We start from the raw sequence: 27,741 nt of genomic DNA on the forward strand, positions 1-27,741 counted from the left end.
AAAACATTAAAGCATGTGATGACATTAGTAAACAAACAGAAATGAACATCCATTACAAACCTAAAAAATAAAGTAGTACTTCTATTTGTCCATATATTGAATATAATTTCCACTCTTATAACATATAAATTTAGGTAAATCTCATTGGAATCTTAGACCAATCAGCGAAAAGTATATAATAAGGAAAAAGCTCTAATTAGAAAGATTTGAAGAAATCATATATTTGATTCCATGCAAATTGGGCTCATGGAAAAAACTAGAAGAGATGTTTTAGAGTTTCTAAATGTCCATAAAAAGGATAGAGGGGGTTGGAATCACCCAAATCAATAAAATGAGTTCTAGTGGGAAGACCCTAATTTGTAGGAGACACCAACAAAATTTGCTAGTTTGAGCTCTAAAATGGAAGACCAGACTATTTGAAATCTATGGCAGCATTAAGTGATAATGGATTGGAGGTTCCCCTTGGCATTGAGTTTATAAACAATGGACAATTGAATGGAAAACCAAGAATACCCTTGGGAGGGTTTGTGATTCTTGAAGAGGGTGTCTAGATACCACTTCCAATCCTTCCAATGGGATGTAGTACATCAAATCCTAACCTTAGGCAACACTTTTGTAGGCACTAACTTGATAATATTTTGAAAAGACTCAAAATCCCAATTACTAACTTGATCATAAAAGACCACTAAAACATTTACTGAATGAAAAGAGATCCAATCTCAAAATCATTTTCTTTCCAAATAAACCATCATTTCCAAACCTTCCCTATACTTTCGACAACAATAATGCTTTGAATTTGCACTACCTCCTTCATGATGAGGATGGAGCGAAAGCCTAAACATTGGTAGGCTTACCTACCATAAGGAACTCCACAAGCAATGTAATGTGTAAAGAAAATTTTCCATCCTCATGATCTTCTAGGGCACAAATTTTCTATTTGGCACACAAGACCAACCCCAATTTATGAAAATGGGTAAGGCTCAAACCACGAGAGTCACATGAAAGGCAATAAATTTGGAAGGGAAAACAATCCTCGATTGGGTTATAGATGGAGATCTGCTACGGAAATACTCTTACCAGAAAGCTTCGCGAGATAACAAAATACTATGTCATCAATTCCCCATCTCACTCAAAATCTCAGAGCATTCTGTAGAGAAGGTTGCTGGAAGCAGGCGCAACACATTTTTCTGACTATCCTTAACACTTCTGTATATTCTTCTACATATTTTCATCTATTGCACGCCTTAATTGCCCACAAAACCTTTACAGAGGGTAAGCAAATCCACTCTCAAATCAATGACAGAGGATATATGTTTGTTGCAAACACATTTTGGCAAAGCAGACTTATTAACATGTATGACAAGTGCGGAAGTTTGGTGGATGCTCGCCAAGTTTTCAATCACATGATTAAACGAGATGTGTTCTCATGGAATATGATAATTGCAGGTTACCAAAGAAATGGAATTCCTCAGGAAGCATTCACACTGTTTCACCAAATGCAACGAACTGCGGTCCAACCGGATCATTTCACCTTCTCCACTCTTCTCCCTGTATGCACCAACGCATCGTCTCTTAAACATGGTTTGCAGATACATGGAGGAATCATCAGATGCGGATATCACTTTGACGTGATTGTGATGAATACCCTGATAGACATGTATGCAAAAGGTGGAAGAATGCAGAGGGTACTTGAACTGTTCGACAAAATGCCTAAACGAGACGTGGTTTCATTTATTGCAATTATTTATGGATTTACACAAAGTGGGCGAATTAAACAAGCCCTCGGAATATTTAGGCAAATGCAATTGACAGGGATAAAGCCAAACTCAGCAACCTTTGCCAGTATGGTCTCAGTGTGTGCTAAGATGGAAGCTTTGGATCAGGGTATGGAAATCCATCAAAAATTAATCGAAAATGGACTTTTGTCAAATATTGTTGCAGTAACTGCTCTTGTAGATATGTATGCAAAATGTGGAAGCATACAGAAGGCACAAGGATTGTTTGATGAAATGCCTCAACGAGATGCCACCTCATGGAACGTAATGATTGCAGGATACACGCATAATGGGCTCGTTGATGAAGCTTTGGCTATTTATAGGCAGGTACAAGTGGCTGGTGTAAAGCCAAACTCAACAACCTTTGCTAGCTTCCTCCCAGCATGTGCACAAGCAGAAGCTTTGGAACAGGGTATGGAAATCCATCAAAAAATAATGAAATACGGATTTCTGTCGACAGTTATAGTCGCAAATGCCCTCCTAGACATGTATGCAAAATGTCGAAGCATACAGAAAGCAACTCAGTTGTTCGACAAGATGCATCAACGAGATCGGGCCTCATGGAATGAGATAATTGTAGCGCATGCACAAAATGGACTCTTTAACAAATCCTTGGAGTTTTTTACACGAATGCAATTGGCAGAATGTCAGATTCGTCAACCTTTGCAAGCATCCTTACAGCTTGTACCAAACTTGGAGTTTTAGTACAAGGTATGCAAATCCACCAAAAAGTTATCAAAACTGGATTTTTGTCAGATGTTGTCGTTGTGACTGCTCTGATAGATATCTATGCAAAATGTGGCAGCATACAGAAGGCACGCGAATTGTTTGACAATATGTCTAGTCGAGATGTGGCTTCATGGAATGCAATAATTGTAGGATATGCACAAAATGGGCTTGTCGACAAAGCCTTGGATATTTTCAAGCAAATACAATTGGCAGGTTTAAAGCCAGATTCGGTAACCTTTGCCAGTGTCCTCCCAGCTTGTGCAAACATTGGAGCTTTAAAGCAAGGTATGGCAATCCATCAAAAAATAATAAAAAACGGGTTTTTTGAAGATGCAATCATGAATTCCCTGATAGACATGTATGCCAAATGTGCAAGTATACAGAAGGCACGTGTGTTGTTTGACAAAATGCCTCAAAAAAGTGTTATTTCATGGACAGCAATGATTGCAGGATGTGCAATGCATGGATATAGCAAGGATTCCCTCGAACTTTTTGAACTAATGAAGCACTCTGGAACTGACCCGAACCATGTAACCTTTCTTTGTATATTATTTGCATGTAGTCATGCAGGTCTAGTGGACAGCGCCTGTAAGTACTTCAATTGCATGAGTGATTCTTATTGTATAATGCCTACACCGGATCATTATGTATGTATGGTTGATCTCCTTGGCCGTGCTGGCTATCTTGAGCAAGCCTTAAACTTTATCATCAAAATACCATTGCAAAACGATGTAGATGTGTGGATGTGTTTGCTTGGCGCTTGTAGATCACATAAGAATATAGAGCTAGGAGAGTATGTAGCAACACTTCTATTTGAATTAGATCCTAAAAATGCTGCTCCTTATGTTCTTTGGTCCAACATTTATGCAGAAGCAGGCAGGTGGCGTGATGTTCATAAGGTAAGGAAATTGATGAAAGAGAGAGGAATTAGTTGCCCGGATGTAGTTGGATTGAAATCCACAAAATGGTACATGCTTTTTGTGTAGAAGACGGGTTAGACCTACGAAACGGAAGATGCATCTGAAGTTGGAAACATAGTCATGAGATAAGGCATCAACGTAAATTCAAGATAGCAGATTTGTGCTGAATGATGTGGAGGAGAAGAATATACTCCTCTGGGACCATAGTGAGAAGCTAGCAATTGCATTTGGATGTTAAACACGTCCTGTAGAACAAGTTTTAGAACTGTCAAGAACATCTAAGGTTGTTGCAAGAGAAATTGTTGTGAGAGATGATAACCATTCCATTATTTTAAACACAGGTGATGTTCTTGTGGAAAATTAATAAGGCAAGCTTCATACACTGGCTTGCACTGTAAGAAAGTGCATTGTATCAGACTTGTAATGTCAGGAAGGAATCAGGTTACATGTTCATTTCCTGAAGGAATGTTGTTTATGTATTTTTGGTATGCTAGATCACGATTTGGATTTGGATGAAACGATAATATATATTATACATCACTTTTTAGATAAACTAAAAGGGTTTTTGTTAAAGCCCTTGTTTATGATGCCATGGAGGAGTCACCACATTGAACTTGTTTGCAGGAAGTTTTAGAGCTCTGGAGTAGAAGCTGGAGAATGGAGAAAAAGAATAGGAAATGCAAAAAGAGAGGCATGTTGAAGGAAAAGGAAAGTTGCTCAGCTAGAAAGAAGTATTAGAACGATTTACATTCAAGTCAGTGGTTGGATTTGATGAGGATAGTATCTCTGAAAGGTTGTTAACTCTAACATTATTCATTTAGTATGTTTTTATTTTGCCTAAAATAATTATGTTATTTTGTGCATATCAAACTACCATTTAAGCTGATTAATATTTGTCCAGGTTGAAATCGTATCGTTTATGGTGTAATGCCCCTCCATCGATTAGACCTCATTTAACTTAGTTTGACTATGGTTGATTTCTTCAGTGGTTTATGTGTTATTATGGACTCTTTGGTAGATTTGAATGAACTCCCTTGTTTTTGGCATCATGAGTCCTTGTTTTTACTTTTGGATCTTGTCTTTCATTGTGGGGATACTCAGATGTGTAGTTTTATGTATTTGAATTCTAGAGGCTTAGGAAGGGAGTTTTGGGATTCTTTATTGTATAGTCATGCTTCTCTTTTGATGTTAAGAGTTCAAGCCTTGAATGATTTTGAAGCTAGATGGTGTTTCCTAGCCTACTTGGGATACTCCTTGTATGTTATCTTATTCTAGCAAGAGAGTCAAGCCTTGCTATGGTATTTTGGTGTCTTACCATCCTGTGACTTTCGGTTTGACCTTTGGTATTGCTTGGATTCCTAGGTGCAATCTTGGGGGAGTGGCTTTCATTGGGGCTTGAGACCCAAAGCGGTCGCCAGAGTAACTCAATGAAAGGTTTGGTAATCAAGTGAAAACGTAATATAATGAATCGGGATGGGTAGTTAGCTCACATTAATAAAGACTAATTCTTGCTGCCTATCTTACGCTCAGGTGTTTGTTTAGGGCTGAGGTAAGTAGAGAAGGGCCTGGAATAGCTTCCACCAATCTTGTCCTTTCAAAAGGTTGGTGTGGTTCACTAGTGTTTGTATGGGGGCCAGGGGTTGGGAGAGGTCACCAAGGTAACCCAGGATGGGGGTTAGGACCTAGTGAAGACCTACCATGGTAACTCATGACAACCTAGTGATGACACTCTTCTCTATTGCTACCTAGTGGTAACTTGTGTCTTTTATTCTCCTGTGGATTTCTTGAGCCTCTGGAAGATGGTTGTTTTGTCTTTTATTCTCTTGTGGATTGCTTGAGCCTCTGGAAGATGGTTGTTTTACTTTAAGCCTTGTGAGTCTCTTGTGGTTAAGCCTTGAGAGTTTCTCTTGTGTGTCTTGTTGGTTCTCTTTCTGATTGCTTCTGCCTTGTGGGTCTAACTGATACCTCCTAGCACGAGGGGTGAACCTTATGGTACCACATGGCTGGGTGGAGTGCTATTCGCACCCATTGGATTTTGACCCGTCTTGGTTCATGTACGAGAAGGCTCATGAGAAGATTGAAGACTTTTCTATGTACCAGATTCATGTATTCATCCCATCTTGGGACTCTTGGAGATTGTATCTTTATGGATCCATTGTAATGTACTTGATGTTCATATGTATATTCTCAAGCAATGTAAAATGTATCTTGTACCTATGTAAATTGAACAATGTTGTTAATTGTATGGCAATTCCTCGTTTGGTTTCGTTGGATGATGTTCAACCTTGAGTTTCATCGTTGTGGGGCCTTGAGGACTTTGCCAATGTGTATTGTACATCATTTCATTGTCTTGTTGCATCTTGTATCTCAAGGTATTTTAAATGTGTCTTCTTTTAATAATAAAAAATAAATAAAATTGCATTTTATTGATGATTATTTTGTTTAAGTCCTCTGGGCCTCCTAGTGCGGCGTTACATATGGTCTTGGAACAGCAAGGGCAACATTTCTAGATCAATCTATATCATCTCTTTCTAAGGTTAACTGTTGAAGGCTGGTGTTCGATCTATTTATTGGAAGTCTTTAGAAGAGAGGAGAAAAATATCACAAGACTTATAATAAATGTTAATCTGATTTCCAACCTAGGCATATGATATACATAGGTTCCTTTTATTGAAATCATAAACTCCTAGTAATGGTTAAGAGATTTGTAATTAGGTTTTAGGGGTCCATTGTAGGACACATATTAAAAAGAAAAATGGTTTCAATAACCTTTGTCAATTATATATTTTTTGTGTTGCTTATAGTTTGAAATGTATTATAAGAAATATATATGTAGAAGTAAATATCAAAACTTTTATTATATTATTAGAGATCAAGTTTAATTTGGACATGATGTGTATTGAGATATATCCAAACAACTTGAGTTGCCAATCTCATGTTCTTACACTTGTGGTGAGGTTGGCACCTTGAATATTTTGTTCACCTCATAGTACATAGCACACCTAAGTTGAAATGATTCAATGGTAGAGGAGATTTAAGTAACAATTGTATCTCATGATCCTCTTCTCTTCTTGGTGATAAACCCTTGGGTTCATAGGACACTTAATGAAGAATTGACAACACATTGCAAGTTTTAATATGCTCTGGTATCCCTTTATGATGTATTTGACCCCATCCTTGACCAATCTATATGTTAGTCCTCATAAAAATTACATTTCTGGTAAGCAAAGAATATCAAGCACTATATCGAAAGCATCAAGGGGAATTACCTCATCGACGTATTATGATCTTATATCAAACCAAAATATGCACCTTAATTTACTCATAGTTTCACATTCTTTTTCATCAACTAAATGGATATGGGTGAGGATGATCATAGTGTTTTCAACTCAAGTTTTCTTACAATATTAGTATACATTAAATTACACTATGAACCATTATCTACAAGAGCATTTACTCTGTTTTTCTTTAACATCATATTTAGTAGAAAAGGTTTGTTCATTGCATCGAGCTCTTTGTACATATTCATAATGTCGGTAGTTATGCATTCAAACTTATCGTCTACATCTAAAGTATCCTCTATATGTACTATTTTGAAGTGTTATGATGCAATTGTTTTTTAACTGTTGTTGTTAAGTAGACTACATAGGTGTAAAATTAGGAGCCGATTTTTTCTATTTTGGACTGCCATTAATTGTAGTATTTGTAGCAGATAATTTAGGAGTTGAATTTAAGGAGGTAATTAGGGGTTTACTTCTAGATAAAAAGGGGACTTGGAATCACAAGAGTTTAGTATTGGAGATGTAAGTTTTCATGTTGAGAATGAAGAATTCATAATAGAGTTTTCGAGGTGTATGCCCTAAATTCTTCTTTCTTCTATTCTATGGTGCTAATTTCCTCTATTATACAAAAGATGTGATTATTAAAATTGCAAGTTTAGAGGAATTGATTGCATCATGTTACCATGGACTTCTTGAAGTCCTCTTTAGATTCGTTTTTAGGCTATAATTTTAGATATAAATTTCAACTCTTCTCATCAATAAGATCATCAATATTACAATTTATACAATGATTCTTTGGATCCTTATATGGATGTACAACGATGTTAACGCTTATATAATCAATGACATAATTTTATATAAAATAAGTACATCCAAATTTCACTGTGTGTGTGTGGAGAGAGAGAGAGAGAGAGAGAGAGAGAGAGAGAGAGAGAGAGAGAGAGAGAGAATTGTGAATGCAAGCTATTGAACAATTAACAGACACATTTCAACCACACTCAAGAATAGTACGTTGAAGAAGAAAGAAAAGTAGATAAACGAGATAAGAAGTAATTAAAATGCAAACTCCATATTCCTCCTTCGATTTGATTGTCCCTTGATTTGATGTGTGCTTGCTATATGGTAGATACTCAATTGTGCTCCATGATAGTGAATGCAAAGATGAAAATTAAGCAAGATGTGATACAAAATATTATGCTAAATGGATGTGATTATGCATAAAGATGAGTGAACATTTCTGCATTATGAGAGTATGAAAATGAAAGTGGATAGCTAAAATGGCATTATAATAGTATGAGAATGAAAAAGTGGATAGCTAAATTGACATTATAACGGATAGCTAAATTGACATTATAAGTGGATGGATCGTGAAGGAAAATGAGGGGTTTAAATAGGCTTGAATGCGAAATGGAGAGGCATGAGAATAACACATATCAAAGGAATGGCATGTATCCTTGAGGACACATGTCCATTTGAGAATGAGATACCCAAATTGGAAGGTTCTATTCCAAAAGAGATTACAAAACCATGATATTCCCATGTTTAAAGAAATTTGGGATATTTTCCCAAATGTTAGGAAATTTGAGATATTTTGGGAATCTGCATACATCTGGAGTGGGAAAGAAGTTGGAAAAATAATGAAAGGATGACTAGAACCCTAGGTTAATTAACGAGTTAAGTTAGAGGAAGAATTAGATGAGGGTTAAAGTTAGCAGACATGTGAGGAAATAAAACTAATTTAAATAATTTGTTCCATGATATTTCCATGACTTAGGATATTTAGGAATACACGCATATGGAGTGGAAAGGAGGTTGGAAAGAATAAAAGGATTCAATTCCAAATATTAGGATATTTAGAAATACACACATATGAAGTGGAAAGGAGATTGGAAAGAATAAAAGGATTCATTTCCAAATATTAAGATATTTCCAAATATTAGGATATTTAGGAATACACATATGGGGTGGGAAAGTAGTGGGAAGAAATAAATTAATGACTAAAACCCAAGGTTAGTTAATAGGTTAAGTTAGAGGAAGAGTTAGATAAGGATTAAAATTAGGAGGCATGTGGGGAAATAGAATTAATTAATTCTATGAGAAAATTCAAGAGGAAAAAAGTCAACATGGATTAAATAATCAAACTATGCATTTGATTTATTTAATAAAAGAAGGGATCAAATTTAATTAATTGATTGATTTATGATTGTCAATTAATTAATTAAAGGAGGACGATAGCATAATTAACAAAATTAATTAGCTAGGAGGGAACACTAATTAATTAAATAATGTATAATTATTTAATTTAAGAGCATTTAAGATAGCTAAATTCAATTAATTAATTAATCAAATTTAGGTGTCTATATATAAATTACAACTACAATAATGGCAATAAGCCAAGTGTAGACATGATATAATCTTGACAATAATCATATCGCTTCCCATGTATAAAGTACAACCAAGAGTGTACAATCTAGTATCATTTTAAATGATATTTCCACTTCCTCAAAGCACAAACTATGTTGGGGGGCAATATGAATTAACCATTGAAGAAAACCTAATCCTCCACAACCATCAAAGTAGTTATATATATAGTCTATATTTTATATAGCAATATATTATATCTTACTTCCAACCATTAGTAAAGATACACAATGACACACTAGGACTCATCCATCAATAAGTTGTCAAATTGACACACTTACAACCCAAAAATGCATAAATAGATATCCCAATAAAAACCACACCAACTAGGTGTAATGAATACTACCAACTAATTGTTCAAAGAACCTCTACCCCTTTCAAATAGAACTCCAAACTTTCATGTACGATCTAACTATCAAGATAAACCATGGAATAAACCTTCAATAAAACCCTATCATTTTGGATAAAAATCGTCCTTTAATAAGTAGAAAATGTGATAAACCTCTCATGGAACCCAATCCTTTTGAACAGAAACTCAAACTTTTTGTCGAAAATATGGAATAAACCTTTTGTGAACTCAAGGAATAGGAGACGTCAATCAAATATCTCTCAACACATGGTGTTAGATACACATTTTGAATAAGCATACATCTTATTCCCTCTAGATCATACCCTTGATGAGTTCATCTAATAGAATGTGTATATAGTGAAATGACTATCTATGGCTATATATCTAAGGAACATGGCCTAGTGATCACAAGACATAGGTGTTGTATTTAGTACTTGAATATAAATTATCCACTACCAAAGTACTTGCATACACCCTGTAGTCACACAAATCTGTCCAGCTTAATTAAATAAATAATTGTTATTTATTTGATTAAAAATTCACTAGCCATCAATTAATTAAATTAATATTTAATTAATTCATCTTCAAACATTCTTCTATTAATTAAATAAATTATTCAATTTATTTTAATTAATTCATTAACCAAATTCAAATCAATTAAATAAATAAAATCCCCCTTTTTCCTTTTTTAAATAAATTAAATAAAATATTTATTTAAATCATTTATCCCCCCCCCACCACTTGCATTTTCCTACAAATGCAACTTGCACACATTTATTGAAATAAATGAACTTTTATTTTAATAAAATCTTATTTTTCCCTCACCCACCAAACCCACTTGCATTCCTAAACCCCTTCTAGATTCTTCTAAACCCTTCCTAATTAGCCTAATCCATTCCCTAATTATTGTCACATTCCTAAGCAACTTTAAGTCACTTCTCAAAGACTCCAAAGTCTTTGAAAAGCATTTAATGCTTTGTGTGTTCAACAATTTAACCTCCAAAGTCTTCCAAAACCACTAATGGCTCTTACATGACCATTAATGGCTCTTACATAACCATTTATGGTTATTTCAACTTGCACTCATGTGTCTCCTCAAGCATTTATTGCTTTGACCATGTTTATCCCTTTTGCCTTTGCACAAGAGTTTATCCATTGGATAAAAGCTTTATTCTTTGAATAAAGAGTTTATTCATTCAACTAACATTGACCTTAACTCCAAAGGTCATGTCAAGCATTTATTCCCTCTCCTCTCAACCTATCTCACATTGACACTTGTCATCCTGGGATTGGGTTGAAAGCCCTCATATGGATCTCAAATCATTCAATCCTGACCCTTGTTGAGATTGCTCAATCTCAACCATCCATTGCTCCATTTTACCTATAAATAGAGCTCATTTTTTCATAATCCAAATCCTGAAAACTTGTATGCATTTAAACTATAGGCATTTTGAGAGAGCATTTTAGCATAATCAACTAATATATTGTCATTTTGGATAAAATAAATCATTTTAGTATCAATAGCTTAGTATTAGCTTCTTTATTTATGATGCCCTCCTAAATGGCACAAGGTTAGTTCTTGATCAATCAACACAAAACCACACAAGACGTTAGCATTAATCAATCAAAAACTAAAACATATGAAGGCATTCCAAGAGAGACACTAAAAGAGACATGCTAAATATATCTAATAAATAGAACAAATGATCATGAGACATCTCCAACTGCCTCTTAGCATGGCCTTAGCTTCTTCTCCCTTGTTCCTCTCCTCTCCAAGTTCCAAAATAGTGTAGCTCTCAGCAGCTTTTTGCACTATGGATGCTTATGGAGGATTGAGATTGTAGTATAGCTCTAAACATGAAATGAAAAGCTATTTTAATGCTAAAATGATATATTTTAACCAAAAGACAACAAGATTAGATTGTTTATACTAAAATGCTCTCTAAAATGGCTATAGTCTAAATGCTTACAAGTTTTCAGGATCTGGATTATGAAGGAATGGGCTCTATTTATAGGAAAAATGGAGCAATGGATGGCCAGGATTGAAGGGTTTAATCAAGGGTCAAGCTTGAAAGTTGGGGATCCATGTGCACAATTTGCACCAATAAAATAGTGACAAGTGTCAACACAGGATTGGGTTGAGAGAAGAGGTTGGAGGCATTAAAGGCCTGAGAAGACCTCATGGTTATCTAAAGGCTAAGAGTCAAGCCTAAATTAGGATTACCCACTGGATTAGGAGTTAATCCAAGGATAAACCTTTGTGCAAATGATTAAGAGATAATCATGGTCAAAGCATTGAAGGCTTGATGAGACCCTTGGGTTGGGTAGAGGTTGAGTCAAAACAAATGTTTTAACCATGTGGGAGAGTTGAATTAACCATTAATGGTTATTGGAGACTTTGTGGATTAAGTGGTTGAAAGTTGGAAGCCTTTAATGGTTTTCAAAGACTTTGGGGTTTTTGGTGGTTGAAGGTTGAAAACCTTCAATGGTTATCCAAGACTTTGGGCCATTTGAGAAGTGACTCCATTTTGCTTAGGAATGTGACAATAATTAGGGGATGGATTAAGTTAATTAGGAAGGGGTTAGAAGAATCTAGAAGGGGATTAGATTTTGCAAGTGGATTTGGTGGGTGAGGGAAAATAGGATTTTATTAAAATAAAAATTCATTTATTTCAAAATGTGTGCAAGTTGCATTTGTAGGAAAATGCAAGTGGGAGGGGAGGATAATGATTTAAATAAATGTTTAATTTATTTAAAAGAGGAAAAGGGGGATTTAATTAAATAAATTGATTTATTTATTTAATTAATGGGAATTTGATTTTAATGAATTAATTAAAATAAATTGAATAATTTATTTAATTAATAGAAGAATGTTTGGAGATGAATTAATTAAATATTAATTTAATTAACTGATGGCTAGTGGATTTTTAATCAAATAAATACGAAATATTCATTTAATTAAAATGGACAGATTTATGTGACTACATTTGCCCCTCTTTGAGACGGTGCAGTTTATCGCATCGTTTCAAAGAAAGAAAAATTGGTGTGAAGAAATGCCCCATAAAATGTAAATTTAATGGGTGGTATGCCCCCTCGAGAGATGGGCCGAAAAATTTTGAAAAATCGGGCGATCTCTCGAAAAAGAATGAAAATTGGCAGGGTGATAGAAGAGAAGAAGTTAGGTATACTGGTTAAAAATAGAAGAAATCGGGGGAAACATGGAGAAATGGGGGGCTCGGGAAGTTCACGGGGACCACGGCGATGATCGGGGCGAAGTTACGATGACGGCGGGGGGTATAAATGGGGTGAAAGGGGGTAAAATAGGATCATTTGTGACCGCGACCAGTTGAAAACTAGAGCTCTGACAGTGACATTTGGAGGAGCAACGAGGAGCGACGATGCCGTTTCCGATCACCGAGCACCGATTTGAGCGAGTCCGCCGGTACCAGCGCCCAGCCGACTATGGACCAGTGGTACGCAAATTCGAAAACCCACTTTTTATGCATTTTTGGTATGTTTTTAGCTAATCCAAGTCAAGTCGGAGCAAGAGCGCTGGAACTAGGTTTTTAGCGCTTTTGCTCCATTAATTAGCGCTATTGTGCCGCAATAGCGCTTTTGTAGGCTAGTGTTAGCGCTTGTGCATGTATTTAGCGCTTTTGATAAATTAGCGCTACTGAAGGGTCAATTGAGCGCTATTGATGTGTAATAGCGCTATTGTATAGCGGTTTTAGCGCTTTTGATTAATTAGCGCGATGGTGTAGTTAATTGAGCGCTATTGACCTGAATAGCGCTATTGGGTAGCTGTTTTAGCGCTTTTGTTTTGGTAGCGCTATTGTAGGGCTTTTTGAGCGCTATTGATATTGTTGTAGCGCTATTGTTCAGAATGAGCGCTATTGTAGATTAAATAGCGCTTTTGCCTTAAGATAACAAGATGCCCCAGTTTCGGACAAAACAAATCTTCTGATGCCTAACGATTGATGGATGACGAGGTGAAGTGGGAGTTGTTTTGAACCATAGCAGCCCGATGAGACTTAGGTCATTTGTTAGGAAAAATGTCTGTTGAAGTCTAGGCGGCCATGATTGCTTACCTGTTGAGACTCGAAGATACTTGATCAAAGTATCCGATGATAGTCTAGGTTTAAACTTAAGAAAGTTTGATAACAAAACAACTGATGGTGGTTTGATGAATGTCTATGTGCAGGAGGATCTACGCGTGTTGCAGTTACGCGAGCGCCACCCCGCGACACAGGGGTTGCGAGATCGTTTGACTCAGATCGAGATAGATTGTATTGCGGCTACTGGGCTCTATGAGGTGATGCATATGCCCGTGATTCGGATGAATCACGGCCTGATTACAGCTTTAGCAGAGCGATGGCACAGTGAGACATGCACGTTCCATCTGGCTCAGGGCGAGATGACGGTGACTTTGGAGGACGTGTGGCATATTCTTCGGATTCCGATTCGAGGGCAGCTAGTGACGTATGATCGATCTTGGGGGACAGTGTCTTGCCAGAGGATTTTTGATGAGGATGTATACATTGATGATGGCTCGATCGCCTGGGAGGATATAGCGGCACTATATGAGCCCCTTCCAGCAGTATTGTCAGGGATCGTGGGAGGACTTCTGTGTCCAGACAGGCGGTCACATGGATTAGCGGTCGGATGGGGACAGGTGATAGAGATGATGGTGACAGAGGGGACCCGATATGCCTGGGGGCCGTGCGTGCTAGCGCACATGTATCAGGAGTTACATGAGGTGGCGTACAGAGGGCGGGGGTCTCTTGCAGTGGGCATGACGTTACTGCATGTGTGGGCATGGGAGCACTTACCAGTGACTTGACCAGTGAGTCTGAGATTCCGAGCCGTGGACCAGCCCTATATGTTTATGTATAGTGGTATGATGAGCCAGCCCCACTTGGGGAAGGTAGAGTGGTGGCGGCGGGCATTGGATGATTTGGATGCAGTGATCTGGCGGCCATACTTGGAGTGTGAGCCATGGGAGGATGATGCAGAGGCACTGCCGTATTGCTTTATGACCCGATTCCTCATTGGGAGGACCTCTTATCACATAGAGAGACAGGTGCCAGGACGGGTGATGAGGCAGTTTGGACGGCAGCAGGGACTGCCTACCGGATCAGGGGAGTATGCACGAGTGATCCGAGAGTAGTATGCATGGGGTCCAGTGTTACCGTATGATCAGGCATTGGCAGAGTTCTGGACACTGCAGGCGAGGCCATGGGATCTACGACCGAGGGTCGTTGATGCAGGGGTTACAGCAGAGTATACACAGTATCGGGCGGCGCACTCGATCCTACGGATATCAGACCCAGCTGAGCCGATCCCAGTGTTTGAGGATGAGAGGGGACGGGGACGGAGAGGAGGAGGTGGTGGTGGAGGAGGTGGAGGAGTAGGAGGAGGTGGTGGTGGTGGAGGAGGAGGTGGAGGAGGGATGTTGATGCCGAGACAGCGGAGAGGGAGAGGGGGGTTACCACTGCAAATATCACAGGGTCCTTTGATGCAGGGAGGAGTGCAGCTGAGTGGGAGGGGGATGGAGAGAGAGATCCCTATGGATACAGGTGCAGGAGAGGGTGGTGCAGGGGAGGGACCTAGTGGAGGGGATGATACAGGTGCAGCAGCCATGGCCACGGGGGAGGGAGCTACTGGGGATCTGCGGGAGCACATGATAGGTTATTTGCAGACCCGGGTAGAGAGATTAGAGGCAGAGGTAGCAGCTAGAGATGTGCAGCTATGTGCACGTGAGGCAGAGCTGACAGTGGTGCTGCGGGAGAGAGATACTGCGGTGGAGAGGTTAGCAGAGCTGCAGGAGAGAGTCCGGACTGGTGCACAGGGGCCTTCAGGGGAGATTATGAGAGAGATACGGCGAGCACAGGTGGAGATAGAGTACTGGCGTGGGTTATATGACCAGGTGGTACCGATTAGCCAGCGAGCTCTCAGCTATTCACAGATGCGGCAAGCCAGATCCGAGCGATCACAGAGGATGCAGAGCAGTGGGGGAGTGATGGGTCCTTTACGGCAGGAGAGATCAGGGGATGCAGGAGGGAGTGGGGGTTCGATGAGGCCTCCACGGAGGGATGGATCAGGTGGGGCCGGTACCAGTGGTGGAGTAGGTAGGGGTGGGGCAGGTACAGCATCTGGCCAGAGCGGCATTTGAGAGAGCATTTTTGCATCTATATATTGTATTTTTGTCTATTTTTGGACTGTATCTTGGATGGCGCTTGGTAGCCGATTTTGTAGACTTCATTGTACTCTGATATAGGAGATGATATATATGAGGAGATACCATATTTGTGATGATTATGCATGTGATTATGTATGGATGTTTATGCATGTTTGTGATGTATTGCTTAGATGTATATGTGTATATGTATGCATTTGATGAGATGTTTCTTTTATGCATGTTTTTATGATGAGTTATGATGTGGGATACTGACATATGAATGCAGGTTTATATGTATATGATGTAGATGATTGGTGATGTAATGCTTTATGTATGGAATGCCATGATGAGGATATATGCTTATGCTTGATGCATGAACAGGATTTTTGGTATTTCCTATTTTGTTAATGATGCGATGATTTATATATGTAATATAATGATGCAATGATTTATGTGATGATGTAAATGCAATGGTTGGATGAAATGATTTTATGTATGGATATGCATCTAGATGATATATGCTTATGTTTTTGATGGATGAACAAGATTTTATGATGTTTCCTTTTGCGATGTAATGATGAGACGATTTATGTGACAATGTTAATGCAATGATTTTATGTATAAATATGCAGCTAGATGTGTGTTTTTAGATGAATGTAATATGGATAAAAAAAATGTCTAAGTGCAAATGTTTATATGATAAATGCAGATGAATAAACAAATGTAAAGGACAAGTGTTTATATGATGATATGTAAAATGAATGTAGATGAATAAACAAATGTAAGGTACAAGTGTTTATATGATGATATTAAAATGAATGTAGATGAATAAACAAATGTAAAGTACAAGTGTTTATATGATAATGCCTAAATGAATGCAGATGGATAAACAAATGTAAAGTACAAGTGTTTATATGATAATGCCTAAATGAATGCAGACGTAAAATGGATATATGAAATGGTATGAACCAATGTTTCGTAAACAATTGGTCTTTTATGATTCTAAATGCAGTTTTAAATATGTTGGTAAATGACAAATGATAATATGATAACTAATGGGGATAATAACTGCACCTTAATGTGATGATAATAAATGTAATGTGAAATGAATCCTAAAAATGAACATTATAAGATACTTAGTAATGAATGAATGCATCTTTTAACTATAAAGAAATGAATGCAAATGATAAATGATGAAAAGTTTAATAAAATGATAATGGATAATTGATATAAGATGAATGCTTATAAAATGATTTAATACAATCAAAGATAATTTAATCCCATGAATGAATCTAATTATTTATGATTGATGAAAATGATTTTCAAATGAACAGTAGTGTCAATAATGAACTATATGCAATGTTTTTTGAAAAATGACATGAATGGACGTAATGCAAGATGCACCTAAATGCAAGGATGATATGATCATGAGGAATGCAAGGTTTTTAAGACTTTGCATGATGCACTTGATGATGTATCAGAGTACTCGGTCGTGATTTATATCCAAGACCAGCTTAATTTTCTCATTTTTGCATATAAAACATCTATATGAATAAGTGAACGGATGGGTGATATGCAACGGAATGCAATATATACAGATGAGATGGAATGACGATCCATAGTGCTCTATTTTCATCATTGAGCTTTAAAATGTTGGAAGAGAATACAAGCATCTTGACACAATAATTCAAGATGACCTGAGTATTTCTTTCATGGATTTTAATATAGCAAGTTAATACAAACGACTTGATATAAGGGTCAAGTCGACCAGAGTATTGCTTGCGGAACAGATAAGGATTATCTCCTTTCATGCATGACTTGGATCGTCCTCCTTGATCTTAGGCTTGATCAGATCCTGAGACAAGTGCATACCGTACTAAGAAAAATAAAAACCTTTATCCAATTTGGAGGAAGAGGAACCAAAGAATGAGTATTGTACCTGCAAACAAACAGCATATATATACATAAAGAATAAAGAATATGGATCCTTGGTAATGGTTCATGCTCATATGGTCGAGGTATACGCTGTAGTCAGCAAGCCGTAGTGATCTATGACTGTATTTTTGCCTATGATCACATAGCTTAGTGAACTTCCCACGTAGACACCATTAGTACATGCCCCAGAACTTCATCGGAAATAATGCGCAAATGATACAAAACAATGCTGAAAGATCCCGATACTGATAAACAAACGATTGTACTCACAAATCAATCAAGTATTTGATAGCTTAACATAATTTTCTTGTCAAAGAAAACGTCACTTTTGTCTTTGTTTTGGTAAGGAAGGATGCATCCTTTTTGAAGACAGTTTTGGTTGTTGATGTGGATTGTGTTGGTCGAGTGATAAGTGGTCATTTGTGTGAGTAGTTTGTCAATGTTTGTTTTGTATCTGATCGGATGAATATGTACAAGGTGTTGTCATGTTTTTGGGTGATTTTCGATTGTTTTTCAATGTTTTTTGGATTTTTGTGAGACATTTTTGCATGTTTTTTTGGATTTTGTGTTGAGACATTTTTGAATGTTTTTGGTATTTTGATGATTGCTTGAATGCAGAACTTAATGAATCATAAGACAATGTAGAATCCACTTCCATCAATAAGTTAAGGGTATTGCCCCCAGTTTGTAGACCGGACTATGAAAAGGTGGGATGCTAGACGCGTGGAGTACTTTCTTAATTGCAGATCAAATAACAAGCCATGGTTGGGATAGATGGATGTATGTGTGCATGAATGTGATCGCAACGAGCCTGAAAGATACTGGAGCCATTGCCTTTACGAGTGGCGCCTGTTTGCCAGGTTTTCACCGTCGCACTTACCCAAGGTGCCACCGGAGTGGTTGTTCACCGTTTGGATGCATGATTTTTCTTTACTTTTTTGAATGTTTTTGTATTTTCTTCAGGACATTTTCTGAATGTTTTTGATATTTTCTTGATATGTAGGGGAGCCTGATGCTCTTGTACACCTTAGGTATAAAACCGTTTGAGGTGCATGCTATTGATTGGATCTGCGAGCGGTTCTCCTTCTGGTGTAGCCAACTGATATGCCCCGGACCCGAATACAGCAGTGACAACATATGGGCCCAACCAGTTTGATTCAAACTTGCCTTGATGTTCTCTGTTTGGTTGGTTGCGAGGATTTTCTCGAAGAACAAGATCACCTACCTCAAATGTACGAGATCTAACTCGGTGATTGTAACTTCTACTCATGCGCTGCTGATAGGCTTTGAGGTGATTGTATGCAGCTTGTCGTTTCTCATCAAGTAACTCCAAGTCCTGAAGACGGGATACTCTGTATGCTTCATCATCGATGAGATTATGCAAGGAAACTCGTAAGGATGGTATCTCGACCTCAATAGGTAAGATAGCTTCAGCACCATAGACCAATTAATAAGGAGTTGCACCTGTAGGGGTCCGAATGCTAGTGCGATATGCCCATAATGCTGGATTCAATTGAACATGCCAATCACGACCGGCATCATTGACTGTCTTCTTTAGGATCCTTAGTATGTTTTTATTGGATGCTTCAGCCTGACCATTGCCTTGTGGGTAATAGGGAGTGGAAAAGCGGTGTTGGATATGAAATTTCTCACAAAGCTCACGGACATCCTGATTTTTGAAAGGAAGACCGTTATCTGTGACAATGGACATGGGCACACCATACCGGCAGATGATGTAATTGAGGATGAATGAGGCGATCTGCTTGCCGGTGACTTGGGTAAGTGGAACAGCTTCGATCCACTTGGTGAAATATTCGGTGGCGGTAATAATGAATTTATGGCCGTTGGATGAAGATGGATGAATCTTACCCACAAGATCAAGACCCCATTGACAAAAAGGCCACGGTGTTGTGATTGGTTGCAGTTCCTGTGCTGGTGCATGTATCAGGTCGCCATGAACTTGGCATTTCTTGCATTTCCTGACAAAGTAGTAGGAATCCTTTTCCATAGATGGCCAATAGTATCCAGCTCGCATGATCTTCTTGGCTAGTGATGGACCACTTGAGTGAGTCCCGCAAATTCCTTCATGTACCTCTTCCAAAGCCTTTGTTATCTCATCCTGTTCCAGACATCGAAGGAGAGTACCATCAAGACCGCGTCGGTATAGGGTTTCGGCAATAATGGTATATCGAGCAGTTTGGCGAATGAAGGTTTTACGTTGGTTATTTGATTGGTTGGGAGGAAGGGTATGATCGCGAAGATAGGTGTAGAACTCACCGTACCATGGGGATTCGGAACCAACAAGGCAACATATCATTTCAGATTCAGGGATATCATAAGCGGGGATCCAAAGTTGTTCTACCAAGAACTCGTAGCGTGTTGAATTCTGTGGAAGATCTAGGAGAGATGCGATAGTAGCCATAGCGTCAGCAGCTCGATTCTGATCTCTTGGTATCTGCTCAAAAGTGATAGTAGTAAATGATGTCTTTAGATTGTCCACCATTTGCTTGTATGGCATGAGTTTATCATCTTTGGTCTGATACTCATCTGTTGCTTGTCGAATGACTAGTTGGGAATCGCCATATACTTGCAGTGCTTTTAATTTCCATTGTATGGCTAGCCTGAGTCCTGTGATCAAAGCCTCATATTCTGCTATGTTGTTTGTGCATGGAAATGTGAGCCTGTAAGACTTCGGGATACTATCACCTTGAGGTGTGATAAACAGAATGCCTGCCCCCGATCCATGCCTAGTGTATGAACCATCAAAGTATAATTTCCATGACTGTGCTTCTGTAATCATGAATATCTCTTCATCTGGAAAATTGGAAATGAGAGGATGATCGCCTATGAGAGGTGCATCGGCCAACTGATCTGCAATGACCTGACCTTTGATAGCTTTACGGTCCACATATTCGATGTCAAATTCACTTAGAATCATCACCCATTTGGCCAAGCGACCTGTCAATGCTGCTTTGCTAAGTAAGTACTTGAGTGGATCAATCTTTGCGATAAGTTGCACCTTGTGTGTTAACAGATAGTGCCTCAGTTTAGTGGCTGCCAAGATTACTGCTAGGCAAGCTCGCTCAATAGGTGTATAATTGAGTTCATAGCCAACCAGTGTACGAGAGATGTAGTATACAGCACACTCTTTGCCTTCTGCATTATGTTGTGCCAGTAGTACACCTAATGTTGTACTTGTCGCTGAGATGTAAAGTAACAATGGTCTACTTGGATCTGGTGGCATCAACAATGGTGGATTCATGAGATAGTCTTTAAGTTCCTGAAATGCTTGTTGGCATCTGTCATCCCACTGAAAGCGGATGTTCTTGTGTAGCAAGTGTGTGAATGGGTGACACTTATCAGCCAATTGTGCAATGAATCTTCGGATGGATTGAAGCCGCCCTTGTAGTGTCCTTAGCTGACTGATATTCTTTGGAGGTGGCATGTCCATTATTGCCTTAACCTTTGCTGGATCGACCTCAATGCCTTTGCTTGAGACAATGTATCCTAGAAGCTTCCCGGAGGTCACTCCAAAGACACATTTCTTTGGGTTGAGTCGAACATGGTATTGTTCCAGTCTATCAAAGATTCTCTCTAATATGTCCAAATGACCTTCTCTAGTGAGTGATTTTGCTAGTAAGTCATCCACATAATCTTCCATCATAGTATGCATCATATCATGGAAGATGGTGGTCATTGCTCTTTGATAGGTCGCTCCTGCATTCTTTAGACCAAAAGGCATTACATTCCAGCAGTATGTGCCCCATGGACATGTGAAGGCTGTCTTATGTTGGTCCTCTGGTGCGATCTTTATTTGATTGTATCCTGAAAAGCCATCCATGAGTGAAAGCATGGCATGTCCTGTTGTTAGATCCACTATGATGTCGATATTTGGTAGGGGAAAGTCATCCTTAGGACATGCCTTATTCAGATCTCTGAAGTCGGTACAAATGCGGATGCCCCCTTTTGGTTTGCTGACTGGCACAATGTTGGAGATCCATTCTGCATAATCAATTGGCCTAATGAAACCAGCATCTAGGAGTTTCTTGAGTTCTGTTTTGACTAGCACTGCAATTTGAGGATGCATCTTACGAAGCTTCTGCTTGACAGGTTTGGCTCCTTCTGCTACGGTGAGGTGATGCATGACTAAATCAGGATCAAGCCCAGGCATGTTTGCATATGACCATGCAAAGTTGATCTGACGCTGTTGGAAGAACTCTATAAATTGAGGCTGTTCCTCTGGAGTGAGAAGAGATGCCAGATGTATGATATGAGGGTTTTCAGGAGTCCCCACATTGTATTCATTGGTCTCCTCAATGAGGATCGTTGATCGTTCCCGTTGTGTACTAGCAGGGAGAATGTCAAACCCTTCATCCTCAAGTGCCTCAGAGAGGTTTTCACCATTGGATACGCTCTTTCTTTTTACTTTTGTCGGATCAAACAGTGCCACAGTGTGGTTTTTACTGGAAGATCCATGTTTTATCGTTATATTTTTGCAGCTGAAGGGTTTGGCATCCGCCCCGAAGTATGCTGCGCTATTAAGTTGAATGGCGAATCCAGCTTTGTGATCCCCGCTTGGTAGATTATCTCGTAATTCTAAAAAGTCAATGATAGCCTCATCGTTCTGGAAGAGGTCAAGACATGGGGGATTTGGTTGGTTCCATTCGATGAGTTCAGGGTGGATAATGGGCATTACTTCATCGATTAAGTTAAGTGCGTTAGAGGTATCAGTGAGGGTTAAGACAGTGTGGTGAAGGTCGTTGATAGTACTCTCCCTGTCAGAATCAGGCGTAGGATGAGACGTAGGGTCTGTGGAAGATGTTTCCAGCTCAGGTACCCAAGTGGTCTTTATCTGTGCTTCTCCGTAAACAGGGATGTCTTTGCGGGGTGGAGGTGGTGATGTGTCTTCCTCATCTGAAGTGTTAAGCTGTACAGAATCAAATTCCCACTCATGTGAGTCGGTCTCTGAATCACTTTCCAGCATCCGATTGCTATACCATACTGGGATGTCTTTGGAGTTGAACACGGCAGGTGTGATTGGTTTATGTATCTTTGTGGTGATCGGTGCTGCAAGAACCGTGATGGGGTTTAAAGGATTTGTTACTAGAAGTATTGGTAATGGTGACTCAGTGGCTTCTGCTGGAATTACTGGCGCCATAGATGTTGCAGCGGGTTCTGATACAGTTGCTGCTGCTATTGGTGTTATTGATGGGATTACTGGTGCGATTGGTGGTATGTTTGGCACTGATGATGGTTGCGGTGGGTTTGTGAGCCTCGATGGGGCAGTGGGGATAGTGTTTGATGGTGCTTTGATTATGAAAGGTGTCCTCTTTGCAGTAAGCGGGCAAAATGATTTGCTAGGTTTTCCTTTGAATCTGAGTTTAGGAAGGACTTCCTTTTCAAAGCCTAGGCCTGTATTACCTTTGGGCTTGAACTCTGGCAGTAGCGGTTCATGTCGTCCTTGTTTGCAGGATCCCAAAGCACTCTGGCCATCATATCCCATTCTTTGCATAATGAGGAGGCCTTTACCATACTGTTCCGTAGGAAGTGTAACTTGCGGTTTTTCAGTGGTGATGGGATCTTTATAGATCCATTCCGCTATGTCCTCATCTTGTGTCTCTTCCTCTTGACTTTTTCCAAGGATGAAAGGCGTCAAGGCACATGCAGGCGTGATTAGTGGTTGCTGGAGCAACTGCTGTGGTTTACCATGTGTTCTAGGAGAAGTGGGCATTTGTCCCACACAAAAGAGCTGACTCAAGTTGTATTCTCCAAGACCTTCCTCTGCTACTTTCATTTTAAGCTTTTCTTGCTTGGGTATAGGGGTGTTCGAACTGGAAAGAGAGGCGGGATTTACATATGATGTGGAGGAAATGGCTTCCCTATTATTAGGAACAGTAATCTCTGGTTGATGGCTGATATTATGGCAAAATGCAAAGGGATTTGCATCACCCAGGATTGTGATCTCTGCACCATTATGTGGGAACTTGATACATTGATGGTAGGTAGATGGAACAGCTTGCATGGCATGTATCCAAGGTCTCCCTAATAATAGATTATATGGCAAACGAAGGTCCAGAACCTGACAAATGATATGCTTTACCACAGGGCCCACTCGGATTGGTAGTACCACGGCTCCTTTGGATGAACGCTCTGCATCATCATAGGCCTTGATGGTGATCTTCTTGCAAGGATCCACTGATTCTATTGCATATCCCAATGCTGTGACCAACTGTAGTGTGCAAATGTTTAGGCCTGCTCCATTATCGATCAAGACTCGCTTGATCCTGTGTTGGTTGACAAAGCCTTCAATGTGGAGTGAGGCGTTATGAGGTTGCTGGAAGGAAGAGTTGTCACTTTCGGAAAAAGTGAGACAAGGTGATGACTTTAGATTTCCAACCATGGCTTGAAATTGGTCCGTGTTCAGGTTTGCAGGGACTGACGCCTCTTGGAGTGCTTGATCCAAGATAGTTTTATGAGAGGGTGATAGGCGCAATAGCTCTAAAATGGATATAAGCGCAGGGGTTTTGTCTAATTGTTCCACAAGATTGTACTGCTTTGGGACGAAGGTGGTGCCTTGTGGAGCTGCCTTTATGGTGACCTTGCCACGACGTGTAACAACATTGCAATTTGAGGTGGGATTTTTGAAGGTGATAGTTGCAATTTGTTCACTGGCATCATATAGGTGATTGACAGTATAGTTATACGCAGCCTGTGTATAATCAGTGGTATCAGTGCCTCGTCGGGAAGTGGAAGGACCCCTTTGATCTTGCGATGGAAGTGGATTCTTGAACATCTGATGATCATTATTGGTTGTTTTTGGGTCATGCCCTTCAATTTCAATTTCTCCTCGGTCAATAAGATCCTGAATGAGATCTTTCAATCGGTGACAATTACTTGTCTTGTGTCCTCTTCCTTGATGGAATTCACAATGTTCAGTATCTCTCCACCATGCCGGTTTGACCTGAGGCTCATAATTTGATAACTTAGGTAGAGTGATCAAATTCTGAGAAATGAGTTGTCGCATCACTGTTTCAATGGGTTCCCCTAAGGGAGTGTATGTGCGTTTTTGTTTTTGTGGACGGGGTCTTGGTTCATCATGAGATGTGATGCGACCTTGATTAAGAGGAACATTTGTGTTATTTTGAGGTGGAGGATTTTGTCCTGCAAACCGAACCACAGGTTGTGCATTTTGGACAGTCCGAGCATCCACAACTCCATCGTTGACGATATTCTTATTCTTGTTCCAGAAGTTCGGTTTATCGCTATTGAAGCGCGGGCGAGGACCATCTTTGGGTTCATTAAAGATTTTGATGAGTCCTTTTTTGATGAGTGCCTGTTCACATTTTATACCCTTGGTGATCATATCGTTAAAAGAATCTGTATCTTTGACATCCAGGTGAAATTCCATTTCTTCGTTTAAGTTGGAAATGAAAATTTCCACTAGTTCTCGTTCAGGTAACTGAAGAGAACGTCTACTAGACATTTGGCGCCATCGTTGCAGGAATACTGAGAATAATTCACCTGGTTTTTGTTTGGTGTTGCATAGATCAGCCATGGTGATGTCGCGTTCAATATTATAAGAGTAATGAGATAGGAACTTCTGGATGAGTTCCTCAAATGTTCTAATGCCACCTGGAAGTCGGGAAAACCATGATGTGGTTGTTCCTCCCAAGCTTTGGGGAAAAAGGCGCATTAAGTATGTGTCTTCATATGCGACTTCGAGACAAGCGGAATGAAATTCTCGGACATGATCGCGGGGATCTCCCTTTCCTCTATATTTTTCGAATTTTGGTGTTTCGAACCCGCGTGGAAAGGGTGGCATATAAAGATTCCTATCAAACGGATAGGGACAGATGTCGTTAAGTGAGAATTGATTGGTCTTAACACCACTATGAAGTTGTTGGGCGAGATTCTCGACTTGTTGCCGCAACATCTCCATTTCATTTGGAGGAGGAGGTGGTGGGTTACCTCGAGGGATGTTATATCTGATGGGATCTCGACGCCTTTCTTCCTCATGGCGACTTTGTCTTTCTGATGCTTGCCTTAATTGGGCGAGATCAAAGTCAGAGGGGAGTTTGGCTCCTTCTTGAGCAAGTCTTAAAAAGTGAGCATCTGCATTGCTCCTTAGTATTTCATCAAATAATCTGTTAAAATGAGGGTTATGCTGAACCCTTTCGATTGTTGAAGGAGTGGGAGTACTTGGGTTTTCATCATTCACATTTCCTCCAAGTGCTTCTTGAAATTCATTGAGGTTATCCTCTTCTTCCTCAATTTCCATTTCTCGCTGCCTTGATCGTGATCGGGTTTGAGCCATTTTGTTTGCAAGTTTGTTTTGAAGTTGATTGAAGATGATGATGAGTTGGTGATGAAATGAAAGATTGATTGGTTGGTGATTTGTGTTGTATGGGGATCTCTAGCACTTTAAGGTAGATGTAACCGAAATTCCTTCTTTGAATTGCTTGCTTGTTTTGATAAGTTTTGATGTGATAAGGTGTAGAGAAATCTGAGATGTGTTACAGATTTAACTACCTAGCAATGAGAGGATTCACTCATGAACTAGTTTTAACCTGCGTAGATGTGTCTCTTAGGATAAGCTTATCCTAGATGTAGAAACAATCTAAAAAGTGATGTGATGTGTTTTGATTTCAAGCAATATCTAAAAGGGAATCTTGGGACAAGAACCTCTTAATGTTTTGAGAGCTTTGGGATGGATTGATGATGAAGTGATGATGTATGAATGAGATGATGGATGTTTTTGTTTTCAACTTCAATCTTTCAATAAAAACTTTGTGTCACAAATGGAACAAACTCTATCTCTTCCCTTTCAGGCATTGGTGGTACTTCTCGAGCTATGTTGTAGGTGATACAGATGTCTGGGAAGAAGTTGGGTTTAATTTTTCCTCCTTGATTTTTGTGATAACTCAGAGCTCTATATTGCATAAAAGCTCTGCTGTTCAATGATTCTGAATCAAACTCGTTTGTTTTACCTTGAAGATATAGACGCATGCGATGTAGAAAGACTCTATGGGAGACAAAGATTTGTCGATTGATATAGAAGAATTTCCTTCTTTTGATTAAAGCTTTTGAGCTTAGTGATCTTCTTTTCAAGGTGATATTCTGATGACACTTCTTCTTTCGCAAGATGTGAAGAATGGTCATAAAATTTGACTCTTTGTTGGTTTGCACTTTGTTTTTGGTATTTTTGGTTGTGTTGACAGATGTTGGATGAGTACTTTGTTTTTGAAAGTGATTTTCTGATTTTTCTTTGACAAGAAAACAAAGCAAGCACACAAACACAAGAATGTTGCCTAAAAAGGCACAAATGAGTATGGGTCTAGATCAACCCAATTCTTGGACTTGTTTCTGACCCTTCCTTTAGATTCATTTTTAAGGTGTATTTCCAAAGCCTGAAGTCGGCTCAATTTGCACTAGGTCTGTAAAACGAACACACTTCAAACACTCTTTATCCCTATGGTCAAATGGCCAGTTGTGATAAATTTAGCCCACATCTTGATATTTCTTCGACTTTGGTACTACATACCTTATGAATCCCGCCGTGGCAGGTAAGGATGTGATATACTAAGTCTTGCGCGAGCATAACAAATAGATGATCTCTATGATGGGGGAGTCACCACTTTTATCAAGCCACAAGTGACCTTTCAAAAAGCTATGTTTCTACTCAAGGAAATATGTATGGTGAGTATCTTGGGAGCAAAACCATCTATGCTCTTGCACTAAATTATACCTCAAATATCCTCAATCAATAGAACGGGTGGGCTACTACTTAAAGGTGTTTAGTCATGTTCGATGGCTTTGGACATAAGTTCATTCTGCAGTGACTCACTTAAGAGCCTTGTAACTGGTGGTGGGGCCCATTTGTCCTTTCGGCCAGTTACACTGTAGGAACAGCTATACCCAAGGCTACAGCTTTCGCTCTCACCTGATTTCTATAGCGGCTCGAAGGATTTACCGCTCGAGGTCGTTCCCAAGAGTATCGATCCCTTGGCAGGCCTCTCTTAAAAAAATAAAATTTTGAGTGTTACTAACACTTTTCTCTTGCACCTAGGACCACGAGAGCCAAGGGAGAGGATAGTGTGTGTTAGAAGTAGGTCCACTCGACTGACTTTTGTGCACAAGCGTGCCAAACACGTAA

At 39.2% G+C, this 27,741-nt stretch overlaps 2 protein-coding genes across 5 annotated transcripts in view; both read left to right on the forward strand.

Annotated features, from left to right (window-relative positions):
• The first annotated feature begins 839 nt into the window (after window positions 1–839).
• Window positions 840–5,669, forward strand: LOC131052113 (putative pentatricopeptide repeat-containing protein At3g23330). Of its 4 annotated transcripts, none has more exons than XM_057986706.2 (2): window positions 840–1,272; window positions 1,447–5,669. In XM_057986706.2, exons 1-2 carry the CDS (start codon window positions 1,107–1,109, stop codon window positions 2,478–2,480), a joined length of 1,200 nt encoding a protein of 399 aa, XP_057842689.2. In that variant the 5' UTR covers window positions 840–1,106; the 3' UTR covers window positions 2,481–5,669. The 4 variants fall into 4 exon arrangements, 2 of the variants coding, with proteins under 2 accessions (XP_057842689.2, XP_059067078.1); XR_009107282.2 differs by having other exon boundaries at window positions 841–4,217; window positions 4,326–5,669; XR_009107283.2 differs by having other exon boundaries at window positions 841–3,865; window positions 4,049–5,669.
• The window catches only part of LOC131855854 (pentatricopeptide repeat-containing protein At2g13600-like), a 58,308-nt gene continuing 33,055 nt past the window's right edge, over window positions 2,489–27,741 (forward strand). Inside the window, exon 1 of the mRNA XM_059211806.1 lies at window positions 2,489–3,403. Within this exon, the coding sequence (XP_059067789.1) occupies window positions 2,489–3,403 (915 nt within the window). The remainder of the gene's footprint in view (window positions 3,404–27,741) is intronic.

The sequence above is a fragment of the Cryptomeria japonica genome, chromosome 9, assembly GCF_030272615.1.
Source record: "Cryptomeria japonica chromosome 9, Sugi_1.0, whole genome shotgun sequence".
Lineage (NCBI taxonomy): Eukaryota > Viridiplantae > Streptophyta > Pinopsida > Cupressales > Cupressaceae > Cryptomeria > Cryptomeria japonica.

Bases quoted from the DNA above. Each gene is read 5' to 3' on its own strand.
- LOC131052113 (XM_059211095.1), top strand. From the start codon at position 1,107: ATGTCATCAATTCCCCATCTCACTCAAAATCTCAGAGCATTCTGTAGA.